Raw genomic sequence first — 24328 nt, forward strand, 5'->3', positions numbered from 1 at the left:
ATTTTCCTCAGGAAAGACACATTCTAGTTAATATTTTTGTTAATAAATATCACCTTTTTATGCACATTCTCCGGCCTGCTGACCTGCTTTTTTTAACATTCCTTTAAAAGTTTCCAGTGCCAAATAACATCTTCTGCCCTTTATACAGAGTGGTGTCACTAATAAAACTCTTATACTTGTACTTAAAACCATTGTTAAACATGTTGAAAGGTAAAGGAGAAAATTAAAGGGAGAAGAGAATTAAAGCACATGAGTTCATTTTTGCTTTTCTTAGTTCTCCCTGAACCCTGACTGAAATGATCATGACATGTGATATACTGAAGCTCATTCAGTCTTAGTAAAAATGTATCATTGAAGTATGAGCTGTTTTCAGGGAGATGGAGAAGCCTATGGAGCTGGAGTTGCTGGAAGTGTTGGAGGATTTGGCAAATGAGCAGCTGAAATACTTCCAGTGGTTCCTGCAGAAGGAAGCATTACTGGATGGATTTGAAGCCATTAAAAAGAGCCAACTGGAGGATGCAGACAGGCTGAAGACAGTGGATCTGATGGTGCAAAAGTACAGTGAAAACTCTCTGGTGGTGATGAGGATGGTTTTAAAGAAGATCACCAGTAATGAAGGTCAGTCAGAGGAAATTAGTTTGCTTTGTATCTACATTGTAGGGTTCAGGTTAGTTCAGTTCATGTGTTTCTGTTGTTTCTTCTTTCAGGGACTCTTGTCAAATGTCAACACACATTCAAAACCAAGCTGAAGAAAAGGTTTCACAGAGTGTTTGAAGGAATTCCAAAACCAGGACAGTCGGTTCTTCTGAATCAGATCTACACAGAGCTCTACATCACAGAGGGAGGGACCACAGAGGTCAATGATAAACATGAGGTCAGACAGATTGAAACAACATCCAGGAAACCAGACAGACCAGAAACAACAGTCAGACAAAAAGACATCTTTAAAGCCTCACCTGGAAGAGATGAACCAATCAGGACCATGATTACAAAGGGAGTGGCTGGCATTGGGAAAACAGTCTTAACACAGAAGTTCACTCTGGACTGGGCTGAAGGCAAAGCCAACCAGGACATACACTTCACATTTCCATTCAGTTTCAGAGAGCTGAATGTGCTGAAAGAGAAAAAGTACAGTTTGGTGGAACTTGTTCATCACTTCTTTACTGAAACCAAAGAAGCAGGAATCTGCAGGTTTGAAGAGTTCCAGGTTGTGTTCATCTTTGACGGTCTGGATGAGTGTCGACTTCCTCTGGACTTCCACAACAATGAGATCCTGACTGATGTTACAGAGTCCACCTCAGTAGATGTGCTGCTGACAAACCTCATCAGGGGGAAACTGCTTCCCTCTGCTCGCCTCTGGATAACCACACGACCTGCAGCAGCCAATCACATCCCTCCTGAGTGTGTTGACATGGTGACAGAGGTCAGAGGGTTCACTGACCCACAGAAGGAGGAGTACTTCAGGAAGAGATTCAGAGATGAGAAGTGGGCCAGCAGAATCATCTCCCACATCAAGACATCACAAAGCCTCCACATCATGTGCCACATGCCAGTCTTCTGCTGGATCACTGCTACAGTTCTGGAGTGGACCATGAAGAGCAGTGAGAGTGGAGAACTGCCTGAGACCCTGACAGAGATGTACCTCCGCCTTGTGATGCTTCAGTCCAAACTTAAGAATGTCAAGTATGATGGAGGAACTGAGACAGATCCAATCTGGGGTCCAGAGAGCAGGAAGATGATTGAGTCTCTGGGAAAACTGGCTTTTGAGCAGCTGCAGAATGGAAACCTGATCTTCTATGAATCAGACCTGATAGAGTGTGGCATTGATATCAGAGCAGCCTCAGTGTACTCAGGAGTGTTCACACAGGTCTTTAAAGAGGAAGAATGTGGGATGTTTCCAGAAACAGTGTTCTGCTTCATCCATCTGAGTGTTCAGGAGTTTCTGGCTGCTCTTCATGTCCATCTGACATTCATCAACTCTGGAGTCAATCTGCTGGCAGAAGAACAAACAACATCCTGGTGGTCTGAAGTGTTCGGAAACAAATCAACGCGTTTCTACCAGAGTGCTGTGGATAAGGCCTTACAGAGTCGAAATGGACACCTGGACTTGTTCCTCCGCTTCTTCCTGGGTCTTTCACTGCAGACCAATCAGAGTCTCCTACGAGGTCTGCTGACACATACAGGAAGTAGCTCACAGACCAATCAGAAAACGGTTGAGTACATCAAAAAGAAGATCAGTGAGAATCTGTCTGCAGAGAGAAGCATCAATCTGCTCCACTGTCTGAATGAACTGAATGATGGTTCTCTAGTGGAGGAGATCCAACAGTACCTGAGTTCAGGAAGTCTCTCCACAGATAAACTGTCTCCTGCTCAGTGGTCAGCTCTGGTCTTCATCTTACTGTCATCAGAAAAAGATCTGGATGTGTTTGACCTGAAGAAATACTCTGCATCAGAGGAGGCTCTTCTGAGGCTGCTGCCAGTGGTCAAAGCCTCCAACAAAGCTCTGTAATTGTTTAGAATTTTTATCCATTTCAGAGTGCTGCATGTGCTGTTTTTGATTCAAATGGAAATACCTTTTCTGCTAATCATTTCCTCTCCAGGCTGAGTGGCTGTAACCTCTCAGAGAGAAGCTGTGCAGCACTGTCCTCAGTTCTCAGCTCCCAGTCCTCTAGTCTGAGAGAGCTGGATATGAGTAACAACAACTTGCAGGGTTCTGGAGTGAAGCTGCTGTCTGCTGGACTGGAGAGTCCATGCTGTACACTGGAAACTCTCAGGTCAGATTCAGATTACAGCTTGTCTTAAATGAGTTGAGATATAAGAGATATGAACACTGGCTAATACAGAGAAGCTTGATTTGATGTGTGAATCAGATTACTGCATGTTTGTTTATTCCTGCTTCAACATCAATGAACTGTTTTATCTTCAGCATCTTTAGAATAGAACAAGAGGGATTTCAGCCAGTCTCAAAACAAGATCACATAACACCAAATTTACCAACTCCTCACAGGTTACCATCTAGATATAGAGGTGATACTTTGGTGTAACTGAGCAAATTTAAAGTGTTGCTATATTTGGTCCAAATTAAAATGTAGGTCAGTTGGTTCCGTTAGCTGTAGTGAAGACTGAGATCTGTGTTTGTCCACTATATCCCTAAATCTTGATTCAACATTAAAGATAGTTAAGTTTACATACAAAGATTATATGTCTTCTTGTTAATTATTTCCTCTTCAGGCTGAGTGGCTGTAACATCTCAGAGAGAAGCTGTGAAGCTCTGTCCTCAGTTCTCAGCTCCCAGTCCTCTAGTCTGAGAGAGCTAGAACTCAGTAACAACAACCTGCAGGATTCAGGAGTGAAGCTGCTGTCTGTTGGGCTGGAGAGTCCACACTGTACATTGAAAACTCTCAGGTGAGATCAAGTTACACTTCAGTTCATGTATTTTCCAGCTTATCTTTCTTTGATCCAGCGTCACATACTGTACCGCACACATGTATGAACTCTGGCTGAGATAGAGAAATTGATTTTTGCTTTGATATCATGTGATTTAGATCATTACATGTCTTTTTAACACAAATTCTGTCACATTTAACACAAATGTCTCCAAAGATTTTAACCAGTGCTGAGAAGCAAATACAAATGTTGGGCCTCATACAAGACAAAAGCAGGCCATGGTGAGGAAATTTTCCCACCGACTAATAAACTCATGACAATACTGGTGTAATGGGGTTACAGCGACATTTTCAAGATAAGATATTCCTTGATGATGCGCATACGTAGAGTACTTACTTTGATCTTTAACGTTAGATTTTTTGATTAGAGCGTCCCCTTACTTAAAAGTTAGTGACGGCAGGCTTGAGGCTGCTGCCAGTGGGTCATCCTCCGTGTACAGTTGGGCTGTGGCGCACACAGCTGGATGACCACCGCTTAGAACCAGAACCGGAGCAACTCCACTGCCATCCAGACAGACAAATTGAGAGTGGAAGAGTTTCTGCCGAAAACAAGCACCGAGACATGAGAGCAGCTGCTCACTAACATCTAGCATCATGGTTGTATTGATAATGCCCTTAATGCTTTACGAATTACAGTTTTTTATTTGATGAATGTGGGCGCTGATACGCAAACATGAAATAAATGTGTTTTGTTTTGATAAAAAACAAAACTGCAGTATGGGCAGTGGGCAAGTAATGTAATCGGTGTGGGTACCAACACCATGTAACCCCAGTAACATCAACAACCATGGCAAGCCTAGCCTGCAACTGGTTTGCAGTTGGATGATAGATGTGTATTGATTGAGGTGCTATTGATTCTTAATTGATATTGCTTACATTAATAAACTCTGTTATGCCTTAAAGATAAGTTGTTTTGGTATTATTTGTATATATATTCTGTTAAAGGCTGGTTGCGAGAGTCAGTGCTCAGATTCAAACCTTCACTGTTCACCTTATGAATGTTGATGTGTCTCTGATATTGAAATTTGTAAGTGAACACCACTTCTTGACACTATAGCCACTGTTTGGTTATTGGTCCCTGACCACAGGTGGTGCGCTATTATGATTAATTCGTATTAATCAGATTTATTGATTTTAATAATTAATAATGATCTTCAATCATTAATTACTGCTGAAAACTAAACCTGCTCCTAACAAAGTTCATAACAAATATCCTGCATCACCAAAAGTCTAGACTCAACATTTTAAAACAAAGATAATTTGTTTTCTTGTTCATTATTTTTTCTCCAGGCTGAGTTTGTGTAATCTCTCAGAGAGAAGCTGTGCAGCACTGTCCTCAGTTCTCAGCTCCCAGTCCTCTAGTCTGAGAGAGCTGGATATGAGTAACAACAACCTGCAGGATTCAGGAGTGAGGCTGCTGTCTGCTGGACTGGAAAGTCCACACTGTAAACTGAAAACTCTCAGGTCAGATTTAATCAAACTGTTCAGCAGATCACCATTTAAAATCTAAATCATGTTAGAGGATAAACATTAAAGCAATGTAACATTAGAGAATTACTTTCCATGCAGATTTTTTAAATTGTTTTCTTCTTGTTGATTTTTCTTATGTTGTTGAATTATTAAATACAACAGATGATTTTACAGATTTCTCCTAAATGTGTCTAAAAACTGTTGTACCTAGACAGCCAAGCTTTCGCATGGGGTTCCTCAAGCACCAGTTGCAGGCTAAAGAGCAGCCTCAGTCTGGTGGATACTTTGATGAACCACTTTGAAGTCACATTTTATGGCAGGAGGTTCTTTGATTTTGTTTAGTTTAAAAAAAACTTCAACATACCAAACATGAAAAGTGCACACATTTAAACAAAACAAACATTTTAAAATATTTTTTTAACATTTAGATCACAATGATGAGTTAAAAACATGCTGCTGAATCATCCCTCAGCTGGTGACTTTTCCCATCTGGCTGGATGCTCAACTTTCTGGAGCTCCCTGATTCAGTTCATCTTTTAGTTTGTCAGTGAGTATCTGACTGCACACAGCAGTACTCTCAGTCTGTCTGACATGTGTTGTTTTGTGTGTCTGCAGCCTGTCAGGATGTCTGATCACAGAGGAAGGCTGTGCTTCTCTGGCCTCAGCTTGGAGCTCCAACCCCTCCCATCTGAGAGAGCTTGACCTGAGCTACAATCATACAGGAGACTCAGGAGAGAAACTGCTGTCTCCTGGACTTGAGGATCCACACTGGAAATTAGACACTCTCAGGTATGGAGAGACAATGTCTGATGGAGGAGGAAGAGCTGGAAACATTTTCTCTGTCAGAGCTGATCATACATCTCAACTGAATCCTTGAGAATAATAAAACAGTAGACTAGAGCGATGTAACGTCCATGTTTGCATGCTGAAAGAGAACGTGCTGCTCTGACCCTCCCCCTCCTTTCAGGCTGAAGCCTTCTGGAGTCCGATGGTTGACACCAGGTCTGAGGAAGTGTAAGTGTGTTTTTCATTTGATTCATGATAACAAAACAAACTTTAAACTGTGACATCACTCATTCACATCCTACTGAGGATGGAGATGATGTCATCAAACAGATGATAGATCAATAACTGCAGCTGTATTGTGTCTCGTTCTCTCCATCAGATTTCTGTGAACTCACACTGGATCCAAACACAGCAAACAGAGAGCTCAAACTGTCTGACAACAACAGGAAGGTGACATATGTGTGGGAGGAGCAGTCATATCCGGATCATCCAGACAGATTTGACTTCTGTTCTCAGCTGCTGTGTAGAAATGATCTGACTGGTCGCTGTTACTGGGAGGTTGAGTGGAGAGGAAATGTTTCTTTATCAGTGACTTACAGAGGAATAAGCAGGAGAGGAGACAGTGATGACTGTGTGTTTGGAAAGAATGATCAGTCCTGGAATCTGAATTGCTCAAATAGTCGTTACTCTGTCTGTCACAATAAGAGACAAACACCCATCTCCTCTTCCTCTTCCTCCTCCTCTGTCACTAACAGAGTGGCAGTGTATGTGGACTGTCCTGCTGGCACTCTGTCCTTCTACAGAGTCTCCTCTGACACACTGATCCAACTCCACACCTTCAACACCACATTCACTCAGGCTCTGTGTGCTGGGTTTGGGTTCTGGCCTGACTGGTCTGAATCCTCAGTCTCTCTGTGTTCTCTGTAGGAAGGAGAGTCTCCTCCTGTTAGAGAAACTTTATCATGTTATTTAGTACCAACCTGATCTCTCACTGCTTGTAAATGCAGTGTCTAAACCCGACATGGTTTGTCAGTCATATATATACACATATGTATTGTTATATGGTCTATACATACACATATATACTGTACATACCAGAAGTTAATACCAAGTACTATCTGTATCAGCAGAACATGAGGGGATATATAGGGGGTGCTTACGAGGAAATACTGCGGGATTGATTATCACCAGAACTGTAACGTGATTTTTGTGCTGATTATTTTCTTTGACATTGATTTTACTTGGTTGGTGGTAGTTTGATTATCCCGCTGATGATCTGATAAACTAATATTGATGATTTACAGATAGATTAATGTTTTAGATATATAAATAAACAATTAACTATCAAAGTTCCAAAATGATCATATCAATCACTTTATTTGAACATTGCTTTGACTTTCTGAACTGTAGTAAACATTTTTTCTGTCTGTCTGTGAATAAAGAGTTTTTATTTCATACTCATCATTATTATTCATCTTTCCTCATTATTACAACACTCTCCTGGCACATCATAAAATAACTATTGATAACTCCATATTGATTCAGATAGAAATGATTAGAACCAATGTTCCCACAGGTACAATCGTCAATCGTGAATTTTAAAGTCCAGTGTACACAGAAAGATTGAAACAAGTTATAAATGTATCTGTAGCTCAAGCTGTTAAGACTATTGTTGAAAGTTTTGAGGAAGTGGGTTCGATCCACAGGTGACCTCTGCATTTTGAAGTCCAATGTCAAAAGGAATAAGTGAGCATCTCTAAATAAGAAGCTCATTGTCTAGGACCACGACTCAAGAGCTTTTATAAATAAAGACTGTATCACTGGGTGTTAGAAGCTCACTTTAAAGTTTTGAGATTCTGGGTTCAATCCTCAGCAGAGTTTTCAAGTCTGATGTACATAGAAAGACTGACTGAAAGGCTTTGATAAACAAGGTACATGCATCAAACTGATAAGGGACCAGTTGGTAGGTTTGTGGCTGTTGGTCTGATCCTCTTGACAGCAAGTAAATTTTGAAGTGAAACCTCCAGAGAAATGACTTGAAACCTCCAAGAAACAGGTCCCAACACCTCAGACCTGATAGCTCAGACTGTCAGAGGACTGTCTGGAAGTGCGTCAATAAATCTAATCAATTAAGAACATCCAGTATGTTACACACACATAAAAACATCTACATTTCTAAACTGATTACAATATATATTTTGTAATCTGCTCTCAGTCTTTGCTCTTGACCTTCTTCTTGTTAGAAAAAATAAATAGTAGGACAAACAGATGAATTACTGTACTGACAAATAGCTCAGTATGATGACTAGAAACACCTGACTTATGTAATTTTGGTTCAATCCTTTATTGTTTATCATCTTCTCAATAAACAAAAGAAATAGGAGAACGAACACCTGACTTAACAAGGACAAAAATAGCTCAGGACAATGAGCAGATTGCTAAAAGAACACCTGAGTAATCACAGGTTGGTTTGATTCTTGGTGCAGGATCTTTCTTACTTTACTGTTGACCTTCTGATAAAACACATGAAATAGGAGGATGAACATACCACTACTTGTCAGGAGAAGTAGCTCAACAGGATCAGCTGTTTACATGGTGCAGTCATGACAGACTTAATGTTAGTTCAAATCCTTGTTTGGGCTTCTCTCATTCTTTACTGTTGAACTTCTCAGTAGAAACAGAAATAGGAGAACGAGCACAAGTGTTTGTAGAGAGATATAGTTCAGGAGGATGAGTGCTTACAACTACTGGAGCAAAAGATTGTTGTTTTGAGTCCTTGCTTGGGCACTGCTCTAATTCTTTACTGTTTATCTTCTTCTCAGAAGAAGCAGAAATAGGAGAACGAGCACATGTGCTCAGAGGGAGATATAGCTCAGGAGGATGAGTGCTTGCAACTACCTCGGCAGAGGATTGTTGGTTTGAGTCCTTGCTTGGGCACTACTCTAATTCTTTACTGTTGATCTTCTTCTCAGAAGAAACAGAAATAGGAGAACAAGCACTAAGGTGCTTGCAGGTGGGTATAGCTCATTAGGATACGCACTCAGAGATTGTTCAGCTCCTGTATAAGGAGGAATCACAACAGACTTAGTGTTGGTTCGAAACCTTGTTCAAATGCTGCTCTCATTCTTTACTGTTGATCTTCTTCTGATGGAAACAGAAATAGGAGAACGAGCACAAAGCTGTTCATAGTAAGGTATAGCTCAGTAGGATGAGTTCTTGCAATTGTAGCATTGGAGGATCAGTGGTTCGATTCCTGATTGAGGACAAATGTTATTGTCAAAACTAAAATAAACTCTTTAAAAAGACAGCAGAGCACATCTGCTACCCCCTGCAGGCTGCTCTGAGTTAGTGTCTCAATTAAAACAATTCAAATCTGACAATCAATCAATCAATTAACAACATCCACATACAATTACGTGACACACACACGTAAGTTTCCAAATGCACTATAGTATGAACCCTGCCCCCCCCCCCCCCCCCCCCCCCCCCCAAAAAAAAAAAAACCTCAACTGCCTCCCTATATAGGTGATGGGGTAGTGACCCCAACCCCCCACAGAATCAAAAATCAAATGAAAGAAAGTGAAAAAACAGAAATCTGACAAGCACACCCATATGAGGTATGTGAAATATACATAAAACATTTAAGTTTCTAAACAGTATCATTAAAGCGGCTACCTACTGTCATTATTATGTGTGTCTAAGTAACCTAACTTTTAAAGTCTAACAAGCTAACTAGTTAGTAAGCAAAACTCTTCCAACATTTTTAAAAACATTCGTCTCAACTTGAGTAAAACATCAGTTGCTCATGGCTTCCTGTCCCATAACCCCCTGCTTCTACCTCTCTGAAACATCGGGGGAGGACACGGCCCTCCCCCGACCCCGCCTCTGCAGGATTGGACATTTCATGATCCAGGTCCTGACAACGGGCGGATTTGAACCAGACGCTGCATCGCTGACGCCTTACGGTCGCGAACAAACCCACCACGCCACCGAGTCCCCTTCACACTGAGAGCTTTTCTCCGGGCACTTTTAAATCTTCACTTTGGATGTTGGACTTTAAAACTCAGCAGGGATTGAACCCACAACCTCAAAACTTCCAGAGTAGTCTTCTAACCCCCTGAGCCACCTGGACTACCACACTGATTGCAGTTTCTTAGAGCTTTTCAGTCTTTACTTTTGAATTTCTGACTTTAAAAGTAGCAACTGGGGATTGAACCCACAACCTCAGAGTCTCCAGGAAGATGCCCTACTTGATGAACCATTGGATCTCTGTTGCTTTGATAGTTTTTGTCACAGTTCGTCTGTCCGCTTGATGTTGGACTTCAAAATTCAGTGAGGATCGAACCCAGAACCTCAAAACTTCCAGAGCAGCCTTCTAACCCACTGAGCCACCTGCATTGCTGCGCTGATCATAGGTTCTTAGAACTTTTCAGTCTTTTCTCAGTGTGTCTGACTTTAAAATTAGTTGATTAGTTTACTTGAGTACTGTACTTAAGTACATTTTTTGAGTATCTGTACTTTACTTGAGTATTAACTTTTTTGGAAACGTATGACTTTTACTCTATTACATTTGAAGGACAAATATTGTACTTTTGACTTCACTACATTTCTATGAAGGTTCCTGTTACTTGTTACTTAGAAGCATAGCTTTGAAGTCAGCGGATGAATTTTCTTTTCTTTACTAAAATGTGATGGGCCATATGATGTGTCCGTCACAGGAGAAACTCCAATCACAGTAAACTACTCCTACACTGTCAGTCAAGTTCAAAGTGCTTTTTAAACAGTTCAATTTGAACTTGGCAGTGGTATTGATATCTACGGCAGATGAAGATGACGATTCCTCACCAGAGCACCCATGGCCATATCTGAAATCCATGTTTCATCTGACTTAAAAACTCATTGAACTACCTGATTATTGAACCCACAAATGTAAAACTTCCAAACTGTACTCTAACACCTTTAGCTACCTGGTCAGAAAAAGGTGGAGCAGTGTCTGAAAGATTTTCACTCTGAAGAGGACAATGGACCACAAAATTCACCTGGAACACAAACCTAGATCCTGAAAACTTCCAAGCAGCTCTCTAACATCCTGAGCTACTGGTTTTGACACACTTGAATTGTTTATTAGACCATTTTACTCTTTCTTTTGGTTTGGATCTAGATTTTGTAAAGTTCTCCAAAGGTCTCCAAACCAAGAAGTGTACCAAATTATTCACTGATTCAGATCAGAACAAACACACTGTAGTTTTCAAAACACCCTCAGAGTTAAGGAATTTAACCTAATTAACTGTTCAAACTACTACTAAACATTCATGAGCATGATGGATTTAACTTTATTATTGCAGAACATGAATTACAAAAAGCAAATTTAGGTAAAAACATAAGAGATCTACTTGCATGTGTAACAGTAAAATTCAGAAAACAATTAACTAAATTTATATTAATATTCAATAACTGGCATGAATAACCCATCCGCCATTTGAGTTATGACAGTTTATCAGTCATTAAAATGGCTTCATTTCACAACATCTTACCACAATACACGCTGCATCACAGGAAAAGACTCATTCATTTCAAACAGAACTGAAATATAACATAATGTCAAGTTAAAGTAGCATAACTAACATGACCTAACATTAGCTACAATTACAGTTTTTCAATTTCAATTACAGCTTAAACACCAACAGTGATTCTTGAAGCATTAACACTTGTAGCCAATGCATTTACCAAGTGTGCCAAACTGAATGCATGTTCTCTGCTTTATACCTAGTTTGTAATTTTATTACATATTTTTGCTGCATTTTAAACTGTAAACACAACTCACTGCTATACATTCAGTTTACAGTTCATTAACACACTTCTAGCAAAACTGTAAACATTGGTCTCTACATTGCTGCACTATTTTTCCAATTGCCTTTCCACACTGACACGTGTGAAAACACTTTTACTTTGAGTTCACTTACAAATCAGAGCATGAGCACTATAAATAGGCCACAGGTAAACTGTGTAGAGTTTTTTCTAAAATAGCCTTTAATTTCAAAGATAGTGCCTAAGAAATCAAAACAAAACTGTTAAACCTTTATTCAAAAGTCACAGACAATCACTATGCTGTCCTGTATAAAGTGTTGCAGTTCTTCACTCTGACCACTGGAGGGCAGCGTTTATTAAACTGAACTCTACTAACATTAGATTTATAATTTTAAGGTTATGTCATATGGCAAAAAAATAACAGTGATAATACACTACACATACTGTATAGATATTTTAAAAGATAAAACAAATACTGACACAATAACGGTATAAATATTTTATAACATAAAAATGAACAGCATGTAAGAAGTAGTAGTATTAGTTGTAGTTATAGCATACTGTTGTCTAAAAAGTGTAAACAAAATTGAGGAATAAAATTAATCTAAATTATTATTATTAAAAATGCAGTTTTGAGTTTTTTATAAAACATAAAAAGAGGGACATAAAATAGATTTAAAAGTATATATTTGCAATAAATTAAATTTATACAATTTATACATATAATGAAAGTACACTTTATATATCTATCTGATTTACGAGATTGTTAACTAAAAAGATTATCAGTAAAATATATGATCCAACTTTAAATGTTAACATAGGAATTCAGTATTGCTCAGGACAGCAACGACTGTGCATTTAGAAATCCTCAGACTTCAGTAGGTGGAGATCTCCGACTGTCTGGTATCGCGAGACAAAGGATGTTATGACCCGGCTCAGGAAGTCACAACAGAAAGGGAGACCACACCATGGAAAACATTTAAACAAATGTTTAAACAAACTTTATTAAGCAAAATAACCAAATTTGACCAAATTAAATCAAATTAAAGCTGAAACTAAATATATAAAGTATGGGATGTGTAGATCAGTGAGATCAGTATGAGGTGCATGATTCATGAATCATGAGTGTGTGTGTGTGTGTGTGTGTGTGTAGGTAAGCAAAATAAACAACTAAAGCAACATAACTAAACCAACCAACTGGAGGGGAGAGCAGAGAAACTACAGCTGTGGTTTAAGTAACGTCAGCAGGTGTTGAGTTACTGCAATTAGTCACCTGCAGGGAAGAGACACAGATTAGAGACAGATACCAACTCCCAGATGATAACAGTGGTCATCACAAGGAAAAAAAAAATATGATACATGAAAATGAATATTGTTTAAGATTATTGTTTTTTGTTTTGTTTGTTTGTTTTTTTTACTTTATCCAACGCTTTAAAAGTCACTTAGACTCTCTTTATGTTAATGAGTGATTATAGTGCCTGATGTGCTTTTCAGTTCAGTTATTATTGTTATTGATTGTATATCAATAGGGTTTCCCTTTATATAGGAGAAGCTTAAATGGGATTTTATTGTTTTGTTTAGCACTGATCCTGTTTGGATTTTTTAATTTTGATTTTTTTTTTTTAAAAAATGGTTAATTTTGTTGTTTTTGTTTTTATTTGTTCTCAGTCTGTTTTCTTGTATTTGATATGTGTTCATTTAAGAATTGATTTCAACACGAGTTTAAGAAATCCTGTTTTCTTGTTTGATTTTGTATTATTATGTGTGAATAAATCTTTCTAAGTACCGTACATAAAACTGGATTTTTGTATTTTTGATAATAAAAGATAGAAAAAAAAACACACCTGATCTCATCTGAACTCAGAAACTAAGCAGGGTCGGGTCTGGTTAGTACCTGGATGGTAGCCTGCCTGGGGATACCAGGTGCTGTAAACAGCTTCTGGACAGATCTCAGCCTTAACATATAAATCTAATTTTCTCTTTTCCATTTCAATCATTCACGTTTTTGTTTTTATTCTTCACAATAGAAAATGCCATTTTAATGGTGCCAAAGATACAGAACAGTTTTATTAGTGTTTTACTTTGTGTCAGAGTGCAATGGGCTGAGGGGATTTGTGTGCAGCTAAAACATGTTTAAATCTCTGTGTTTGTGACACACAGGCACCACTTTATAAAAATATCATCCTGTCTGACCTTCAGCAGTCAGGATGAAAAAGAAAAAAAGTTATTTACAGATTAAAGATCCCCTCCAGATATGTTTAAGATGTATATAACATACTCTATTAATGTGTCTGTGTCTGTTCAATTATCTTGTTAAATCCTTAAAATTTCATCTCCTCCCTCCCTCATTAAAATGTCCAGAATCTATAAATATACAAATATATTTTATTCAGAGGTTTAACTGCTGGACACAAGATGTCAGTGGTTTCCAACCTTTTTGGCTTTTGACGTCTTACAAAAAGCAGTGTGTAGTCAGGGTCACATTTCACATGTCTATGAGTTGTTAACAGCTCCACCAAATAGTGATTTTTCCCTCTAAACTTCTCACATGCTTTCATTTCAATAAATGTTCAAATGATCCAATATTTCAGCAAAAATCAAAGATTAGAGAAAAAGTCCAAAACTGAAAACAGATTTGTGTATCAGAACTTTGTTTTTTCTTCTTTCCTCTCCCATTAATCATCTCACCACCCCTCAGATTTATCTGCTGACCCTTTGGAGGGGCCCGACCCCTAGGTTGGGAACCACTGGACTAAACTAGCTAACTGTATATAAAGTAGTGTAAACTAGCTCCACCTCCAGCAGCTACAACAGTAACATGCTGCTCTAACACTGATGCTTCACTATTAATAATCTAATGATGTCATATATAATAATATATCAGTCAGAGGGACCAAACCACTACTTTTACTGCAATACTTTAACTACATCAAGCTCATAATACTTATGTACTTTTACTGCAATACTTTAACTACATCAAGCTCATAATACTTATGTACTTTTACTGCAATACTTTAACTACATCAAGCTCATAATACTTATGTACTTTTACTGCAATACTTTAACTACATCAAGCTCATAATACTTATGTACTTTTACTGCAATACTTTAACTACATCAAGCTCATAATACTTATGTACTTTTACTGTAGGAGGATTTTTTCAAACAGGACTTTTACTGTAATGGAGTATTTTTACATTGCTTTATTGGTACTTTTACTGCAGAAAATGATCTGAGTACTCCTGAATAGTTGTATAAAGTCTTTATTTTAATGAAAAATTAAAGATTTTAAAGGTTTTACTGTAGTTTATTGAAACAATTTGGGGATGTTTTTGCAACACAAATGATAATATTTGTGTTCTCTGATCTTTAAAATTGACTGTATTTACACCTTTTTGGCAAGGACATTAAGTGATCCTAAATACTATTATTATACTTCATCAATTCTTTTTGCATATGGAAATTTAAAAAACAAAACAATATCTTACCTTACCTAGAATTTTGTCATTTCCTTTCATCACTGAAATATATTTTTATTATATTATTTATTTAGAAAAAAACACAATAATCTGACAATTTTTTTGTATTTATTTTGGTATTGTGTTATATGATTATCTTCAGTTTTGTATTTTGTTCCCATTATTCTTTTTATTTATTTACTCTATTTCCTTTGCTGTGTCAATTTAGATCTGTCTCTGTCTACATGTACAAAACTATTTATTGGTCTTCTTTTATATGTTAAACTAATATTTGTCCAGCTGTCCACATACTTTTGGTCATGACTCATCACTCATCACATCATTATTTTTTTAACAAATAAGACATTTTATATCATTTTCACCATCTACATTTACCTTTTAATAATTTTATCCATTTCTTCATTTAGGTATTCTGAACACTTTACCAGTAGTGGTGCTAAATTTGCAAAAGCGTGTAATTATTTATTTAAGGTTTTTATTAGAGTAAAACATGAACATCAGAGTAGCTGTGACACAACATTCATATAATTATTAGAAAGAGAGAAAGATAGATTGAATTTAATGACTGCAGCTGGTGAATGAAGTGCATCCACTTCTGATAATGTGTCATTAAAACGTCTTTGCTTTGAGTCCAGCTTGTCTGACTTTTGCTTCATCATGTCATTACCTCTTTCTTCCTGAACATACGTGTGTGTGTGTGTGTGTGTGTGTGTGTGTGTGTGTGTGTGTGTGTTTGTTTGTAATGGATTGAATGGAGGCTCAAGGTTGTGAGAGCAGGCTAATGGGTTTATATTTACCTGCCTGCCTCCAGATGCTGCTCAATTTGTTCCATTAGATAAACAACAAAAAATACCCTTTTAGAGAAATGACTTTACTATGACTGACTCAAGTACTGAAGCTTCAGTTCAGAAATAGCTATGACAGAAAACATTTTATATAATCCATCCATCCAAAGCCTCAGTTTTACAATATTTCATCTATTTAACACTGAGGCACTTTTATTCTAATGAACATGATCTGACTGCAGGACAAAATCTTTTTCTCAAGACTAAATTAAAATGAGTTTCTTTTTCTGTTTCTGACATTTTTTTTTAGATATATTTTACTATAAATTTTTTAGAGCATCAAGAAACAACATGAAACCATCAGAATTTGTTTCTACAGATTAAACTAATATATTTAAAAACTTCAGGAACAAAATAAGGAAGAATATTACATGTAAGGGCACAAATTAACAAGGTTTCTACGCAGAGGATTCTAATTGGGACAAATTAAAACATTTTTAAGGGAAGGTGGAAATAGACTCTAAAGAGAGGCACTTTCAAAGAGGACTTAGAGCTTTTCAGGGAGGCTCTAGGGGACAGAGGCATCAAGAAAACTTCTTAGTGGACATATAGCCTTATATAGAGCCTTAAAGAAAATTTCTCAGCAGAAATAGAGAAGAAGAAAAAGAGAGGCTCTTTGTGGACACAGAACCTTAAAAAAAACATTAAAGAGCCTTAAAGAAAACTTTTTTGTAGACATTGAGCCTTGAAGAGGTCCCAGGTGGACATAGAGCCTTAAAGAGAGGCTCCTAGTGGACATAAGCTTTCTTAGTGGACATACAGCCTCAAAAAGGCTTATAGTATTTGTAGAATCTTAAAAGGAAGCTCCAAGTGGATGCCGAGCCTTAAAGGGGGGGGGCTCCTAGTGGACATACAGCCTTAAAGAAAATGTCTGAGCAGACAGAGTCTTAAAGGAGAGCTTTAAAGAAAATTCTTAGTGGGTGCAGAGACTGAAAAAGAGGTTCCTCATGGATGAAGAGCTTTGTAGCGAGGCTCTTATTGGATATAGAGCCTTAAAGAAAACCCTGTAGCAGACGTATCACCTTAAAGCCAATGTTTTACCAGAGTTTTAAAAAGAATTTCTTAGTGGATGTAAAGCCAATAAGAAAACTCCTTGCTGGACATAGAGGCTTAAAGAAAGGTTTCTGATGGACGTAGAACGTTAAAGAGGTTTCTGATGGATAGAAACCCTTTAAGTTAACTTCTTAGTTTACATAGAGCTTTAAAGAGAGGCTCCTAATGGAGCCTAAAAGAGAGGCTTCTGATGGTTGTTGAGCCATAAAGAAAACTTCTTGCAGGACATAGAGCCTTAAAGAAAGGCTTCTGATCGACGTAGAACCTTAAAGAGGTTTCTGATGGATAGAAACCCTTTAAGTTAACTTCTTAGTTTACATAGAGCTTTAAAGAGAGGCTCCTGATGGACGTGGAGCCTTGAAGAGAGGCTCCTGATGGACAAAAACCCTTAAAGTAAACGTTTTAGTTGACATAGAGCCTTAAGGAGAGGCTCATGATGCATAAAAAACCCTTATAGTAAACTTCTTAGTTGACGCAGAGCCTTAAAGAGAAGCTCCTGGTGAGAATAAAATCATGAAGAAAACGTCTTCATAACGTTCAACCTTTAAAGAGGTTCCAGGTGGACATAGAGCCCTAAAAATGAGCACCATACTCTTCACCTTTCCCCAGTGGTCCATTAAATGAGATAAACCCTGTGCAGATTCATCATTAGAGACACTGAGGGTTCAGACAAAGGGGAGATGATGCAGCAGGTGTGTATGTGTGTAACTGTACACCCTAACCCGCAGGTTTGAATCCCGTCTTCCCTCCACTGACGACATGCCGGTTCGGTGTTAATCTGCCAAATCTGCCGGCTGACATTTAACACACAACAGCAGCAGTGAGGCAGTGAATGAAGATTTATATGGTGTGTTATTCACTTTCATCACAGGAAAACCTTGTCATCATTTTCGTTGGGTTTTTATTTTTTATTTATGTTTAAGCCCAATTGAAGGGTGACGTTGTTCAAGTTTTGGTTGGTTATCAAAGTTTTTGTCAAATTTTTTTGTCCCTGTTATACCAAGAAAAGCTAAAAAGACAAAACCATTATATAAGCAAAGTCCTTTAAAAATGGCAAATGAAATTAAGATACAACAACAGACATACAACAGATGGAAAAAGCAAGAATTAAGAAACATTTTCAAAAATTTCTGTTTGATAAATTATGGTGAACCCAAAACTGAACATGAATGAATGAATGAATGTTATTTGCTTTAAAGTTCAGCCTTTGGAGTTACAGAGTTTTGGTTGGAGACTGTGTGTGTGTGTCAGGGAAGAGGAGGAGGAGGATGATATTTCATTGATTGTCCATTTTCATGCATTGGTGTGTGCTTACGGGCATGAATGAACGTTGGTGACGTCGGTATCTGTGTGTGTGTGTGTGTGTGTGTGTGTGTCCTTGGCTGACAGAATATAAAAGTTGGCCGACTGGTCGGAGTGACAGAAGAGGAGAGAAACAACGAAGTCTCCACCAGACGGTCGAACGACGAGAAAACAACAGCAATAAGAGAAAGAAGAAGAGAGACAAAGAGACAGGACGGTGTGGTGAGAATCTTCATTATCATTAACTCTCCATATTCTTTTAAAACTAATAATATGTATTATTTAATAAATATTTAATTAATAATGCAGTTATTTTAAAAAATAATTTACAAAATGGATTTATTATAACCAAATTGTAAATAATAGCCGTCATTATTATTATTATCATTATTGGTGGTAGTAGTAGTAGTTTAGTATTATAAATAACAAAATTTAATGTATCTAGCATCTTTTGTAAATTACATTGCACATTTTTGTAACATAAAAGACAAGATTAAGTAATTAGAAGCAGAGGAGATCACATAAAGTAAAGTATAACTGCAAAGAAAATGAAGTTAAAGGAAGTAGGAAGTAAGAATTAGATTACCTTTAAAAAACTACGATATGTTTTTGATTAAATAAATTTTAAAAATGGAAAATTAAAGGCATTACAGAAAGGAAATGTAAAGGCTAAATACATTATATACATTACAATACCTTAGGCTATACAAATAAATTCTGCAAATATAAATACTATTTATATAAAAATATAAATAAAATGTAAAAATTATGCGTCACGTATTGCATGAATTCCTGTTAAATACTGACTTGTTCAAGTCCTTCTATCTCCTACATAGAGGTAGTCATGCTGCATGTACTATAAATACTATAAATGCACCATATATAAGGATAATATTAATATTAATATAATTAAACTATAAGCAATATATAATGCAGTATAATATATAGTTAAATGCATAACTACTACTACTATCAATACAATCAAAGGTGCTGTTGTGTTGCTGTAAATTGCAGTAAATACAGAAAAAAGATAAAACAAAGTATTATATGTAAAATAATTTTAGAACATATATGAATAAATATTTGTGTAAACTACATATTATTATTGTATAGTGTGTATATTATATATATATTATACATGTATTATGTAAAACACTGCTAATTTACACTAGTTTTATGTATATTGTATTTAATATCATACATATTATGCATATTTTTATCTTTATCATACATTTATGTATAATAATTCCAGTATAAAACTAAGTTAAAAATACTAAAAAACATAACAAAAGATGACAGAAAAGACCGTTTAATCTCTTTCTTTTTGCTTCAGTATCTGAATGTGTTTTTGTGTGTCTCTGTCTCTGATTGGCCGGCAGGAGAATGTGTCCTGTGTGGTTATTGGTGGCTGTGGTGGTTGTGGGCGGGTCCAGAGGAGCTGTCAGTCAGTGCTGGGAGCATCCGAGCTGTCAGGAGCTGAACTCTGACAGCAGCATGACGGTAACAACAAACACAGCAAACTAAACTTCTTACAGTAGAATTCAACTACAGTCAGATTCATTATGATTCTCTGTGGATAATATTTTGTTATTTTAAGTGTTGAAATCTTTAATGAAAGCATTTCTTTCATCCTGGTGGTCAATAAAGTCAGTTTTTTTTCTTCTTATTCCATTTTTAAGGACACTTTTAAGAGAAAAATAAAGTCATTTATCGTGTTTCCTACCTTCTCCTCCTGCAGGAGTGTATCCAGCTCTGTCACTCTGACCTCACCGCCGAGAAGCCCGTCGTCCCCGGCAACGCCCACCTGCAACCTCCCCCTCTGCCAGACCCCTCCTCTTCCTCCTCCTTCATCCTCCCTTCCTCCTCCTCTCCTCAATCCAAGCGCTCCTACTCAATGGAGCACTTTCGCTGGGGGAAGCCCGTTGGCCGAAAGCGCCGCCCCGTCAAAGTCTACACCTCTAACGGCGTGGAGGAGGAATCAGCCGAGGTTTTCCCTGGAGAGATGAGGAGGCGGGAGCTGGCCAATGAGTTGCTGGCAGCAGCAGCAGCAGCAGAGGAGGAGGAGAAGGCTCAGGAGGTGATGGCGGAGGAGGAGGAGGAGCAGAAGCAGCTCCTCCAGGAGAAGAAGGATGGCTCCTACAAGATGAAGCACTTTCGCTGGAGCGGCCCGCCGGCGAGCAAACGCTACGGCGGCTTCATGAAGAGCTGGGACGAACGCAGCCAGAGACCGCTGCTCACGCTCTTCAAAAATGTCATCAACAAAGATGGACAGCAGCAATAGTGAGAGAGCAAGGGAGGAGAGGAGGAGACAGGAGGAGAGATAAGACAGAGCAGAGGTAGAAGAAGTAGAAAACTTTTTACACAGCCAATCAGCAGGCAGCAAAGAGTTCCCATTGGCCAGAGAAGCTTGTTAGCAGACAACTTAGTGACCAATAAAAAGCTCTGAAACTGCCGTCTGTAACTGGATCCTGAATGACTGACAGAGAGAAAAAGAGAGTGTGAGAAAGATGTTTTGATATTTATTGATTAATGTAAATAACTGTAAATTATATTAAAACATAAAGTTATTTGCAAGCAAAAGAAGAGACATGTTTTTGATATTCTATCATCTATCTATCCATCTGTGTTTGCCTAAAGTCACACAACATGCACAACTTCTTAAAATTTAATATTAAAAAGCACTTATCAACAATTGAATTCCACAATTAACATCCATACACTGGACACAAGACATCAGCTGTACATACAGTTTAAACTATGGAAGCGTCCACCCACAATGACTTCTACAAACTCTTCACCAGGCTGATGAATATCAGAAATCAACCCTTTGCTGATGAGCTCTGGCTCCTGGTCAAACAAATCCATCTTAGCGAAGCAAATATGCATTTAACAAAGATATTGTAATGTTTTAAACATGTCCTTCATTCCTCTCAGGAGTACGTTAACTCCCTGTCTTCATTGAAAACACTGTCTTCAACTGACTTTGTTTTAAAATGAGAGTTTTAAATATTCATTTGTACGTAAAGTATTCTAAATCTAAATCACAAGAAACAGTCTGAAGCCTTCAGAAGAAACTGGGCTCCCATATTAGGCATATAGGCAGTAGATACAATAATGACAACTCTTTACTTCAGTTTACTTTTGTAAATTGGGGTATCCCCAAAACAGCCAAACTCCAAAAGACACTTCGGCTCTAAAAAAACTATCTGGGCTCCTGAAGGAAGGAGTCGTCCCAAAAAACAAAGGGAGGGTCACAAAAGAGGAAGGTTGGGCTGTCATAGATGTCAAGGGGAAAAAAGTATCAAGCCAAATGTTCCCACAGGTAACACATTTAACTACTTTAAGTGTCCCAACAAGCAGCAAAGCTTTAAAAAATGTCCCCATATGTCTCAGATAACAAATAATGTCCCCACAGGTAACACATTTAATGAACCTGTGCTCCTAAAGAGAAGGAGCGGCTCCAAACATAAAGCAGCGTCTAAAAGGAAGACAACCCCTAAAAGACAACTGGACTCCTAAAAAAAACTAGTGGTGATATCAAGTAAGTAAAGTACAAACCTCAAAAGAAATTGAATCCCTAAAAAGTAATTAAACTGAGCTCCTGAAGAGACCATCAGGAGGACGATCCTGTCCATCTGTCCTACTGCAAGAGATAAAAAATGACAAAAACTGTGAATTTTAGTTTATAGTTTACAGTTAGTTTCTTGGGACAGACTGACATCTGCTTATCACAGCTCATGAATGAATGAAACGAATCAATCACATAACACAAGTTAAATACTTTATTAATGCATTCTTCTTCCAGATATACAGCTTTTGTGTACAGATTTACCTCCGGTGGTGACGAAACTGAAGGAGAAACAGTGACGAATCTCTCACAGACGTTTAAAAACATAAAACACAAGAGAAGGACAAGCACGGTGAACAGGAATCAGAAACCGATCACTGAATCAATCAATCAAAACATTTTCTGACATAAAATGAGCAAAAAAAAACCCCAAACATATTTTCAGCTAAACTAACCTTTCCTGTCCTTTCCTGTCTCCTCTTTCCCTGCCAACAGTGAGTACATCACATCACACTAAACAAGGAAACAGCTGAGCTATGCGGTCGTGTCTAATAGACACACAGGTCGGGGAACTTCATCTCGTAAATCGGCGTTGAGCGAGGCGGCGACTGTCCAGACGGAGACGGAGGAGGACGTATGATCAAATCAAAGACCTGATCGAGTTTAGACTGTAGCAAAGAGGTCTGCAGAGAGAGAGAGAGACAGAGATTATTTATCAAAACTACTTTATTAACGTGATTATTAGAAGATACAGAACGTAAAAGCATCTGGAGGAATGATTGACACTGGTCTTATCGTATTTACAGTCGGTTGGAGGACGTCCTGACCGTCTCAGTTCCGTCTAATTCTTTCTACTTTTATAGAGTTTCACATTTCCTACTTTAAAATGAAGAAGATGAACCTTTACTGCATTAACTTATTCTATTCTCTAAAATTAAACGTCGTCTTCCTTTGACAGAGTCATAAAAACGATGACGAGCGTGGATGAGACAGACGCAGCCGTGCAGGTTGTTTCAAGTTGACTCACAGAAATAACAACTCTTAAATCAATATGACAAATGTAAAGTTGGTTTGTTGCAGTAAATGAACTAAGTGATTGATTATCAGACTAAACTCTGAAGCAGACACTGGTACAACCTCCTCTACCGTCCAGTGTGATTGACCTGTAACTGTGACAAGGCCGTGAATAAGACGTTTCTCATAACTGTAGGTGTGTTTTATTGAAGAAAAACCATCAGTAATAATATCGAGTATTTATAAAACTGTAAAAGTATCTTCTGAACTATTATCTGGAAAAGTTAAATATTGGGTAAAAACTCCTACATTTTACTTCCTTATCCAGCTACCAAACACTACAATAACACTACAATAATACTACAATAACACTACAATAATACTACAATAACACTACAATAATACTACAATAACACTACAATAACACTACAATAACACTACAATAATACTACAATAACACTACAATAATACTACAATAACACTACATGTATCTGCTGACTGAACATCAGAGGTGGAAGAAGTAATCAGGTGCTTTATTGAAGTAAAAGTGGCAATACAACAACCTAAAAATACTCCATTACATGTAAAATTCCTGCATTTAAGTAAAAGTAGAGAAGTATTATCAGCTAAATTTACGTGACGTATTAAAATCTTTCAGACTTTTCTCTAAACTTTACATTTTTGTGAAATATTGGGGAGTGTTAGGTATTTGGGTCTCAAACGATTATTTATTTGGTGGAACTGTGAACAACTCAAACATCTGTCACAACTGGTTTCATCTTTACCTTAAATATTTTGTGTTTTATAAGCTTATTACATATTATTTCATGTAAAATATAAATCTGATACATAACTACAGCTGTCACATAAATGTAGTGGAGTGAAAGTATAAACTAGCATCACATGGAAATACTCAAGTAAAGTACAAGTACCTCAAAATTGTACTTGAGTAAATGTACTCTGCTGACCATCCAACAACCTGCTGCTCACCATGGCGGTCAAAGGTCAAAGGTCAAAGGTCAGAGGTCAGAGGTCAGAGGTCAGAGGTCACTCACCCTCGCTCCACAGTGAGCAGCGATTTCCTCGAAGGGAGCCGTCTGGAACCTCTCCACCACCTGCATCCTCCTCCTCCTCTCCTCTTCCTCCACACTCCCTCTGTCCTCTGACACATAATAACACATCTTCTATTAACATGACGGTTGTTTAAAAACAACAAAAAACCGAAAAACCAAACTTCATTAAATCATCTGAATATATTGATTAGGAATCAATCACTCACCGATGGCGTTCTTCAGCGTCTCGAAGGTGATCTGCTCTGTTTCAGGTTTCTATTGAAAAGAGAGAAACATGATTTTAATTGATTTTATTCTGTTATCTTAACTTTTGTCCCCATATCTGTGTTTTCTAATAGTTTTAATAGAGTATAATTACTCTCCTTCAACTTATGTGTTTGTTTGCACATTAAAAAATACAGGTTTTGTGAAAGATTTAAAGATTTGATATGTACACAAAGACATTCACGCATATAAAAACACACTTTTACCTCCAGATACTGAG

At 37.7% G+C, this 24328-nt stretch overlaps 3 protein-coding genes across 3 annotated transcripts in view; 2 read left to right on the forward strand and 1 right to left on the reverse strand.

Annotated features, from left to right (window-relative positions):
* The first annotated feature begins 377 nt into the window (after positions 1-377).
* LOC122976632 (NLR family CARD domain-containing protein 3-like) lies at positions 378-7009 on the forward strand. Its single transcript, XM_044345212.1, has 7 exons — positions 378-618; positions 708-2505; positions 3232-3405; positions 4737-4910; positions 5532-5705; positions 5884-5930; positions 6082-7009. The coding sequence occupies exons 1-7, from the start codon at positions 378-380 to the stop codon at positions 6627-6629; spliced, it is 3156 nt and encodes a 1051-aa protein (XP_044201147.1). The 3' UTR covers positions 6630-7009.
* An 11310-nt stretch (positions 7010-18319) lies between these two features.
* Positions 18320-21559, forward strand: LOC122976109 (pro-opiomelanocortin). The gene is made up of 3 exons (XM_044344413.1): positions 18320-18411; positions 19569-19689; positions 19928-21559. Exons 2-3 carry the CDS (start codon positions 19573-19575, stop codon positions 20468-20470), a joined length of 660 nt encoding a protein of 219 aa, XP_044200348.1. The 5' UTR covers positions 18320-18411; positions 19569-19572; the 3' UTR covers positions 20471-21559.
* A 380-nt stretch (positions 21560-21939) lies between these two features.
* Positions 21940-24328, reverse strand: part of LOC122976064 (protein EFR3 homolog B-like) — a 19749-nt gene continuing 17360 nt past the window's right edge. The window contains exons 21-23 of the mRNA XM_044344331.1: positions 24051-24099; positions 23827-23933; positions 21940-22440 (exon numbers count right to left, since the gene is read on the reverse strand). Coding sequence (XP_044200266.1) covers positions 22306-22440; positions 23827-23933; positions 24051-24099 — 291 coding nt within the window. The 3' untranslated portion in view covers positions 21940-22305. The remainder of the gene's footprint in view (positions 22441-23826; positions 23934-24050; positions 24100-24328) is intronic.

Source organism: Thunnus albacares, chromosome 24 (assembly GCF_914725855.1).
Source record: "Thunnus albacares chromosome 24, fThuAlb1.1, whole genome shotgun sequence".
Taxonomy (NCBI): Eukaryota; Metazoa; Chordata; class Actinopteri; order Scombriformes; family Scombridae; genus Thunnus; species Thunnus albacares.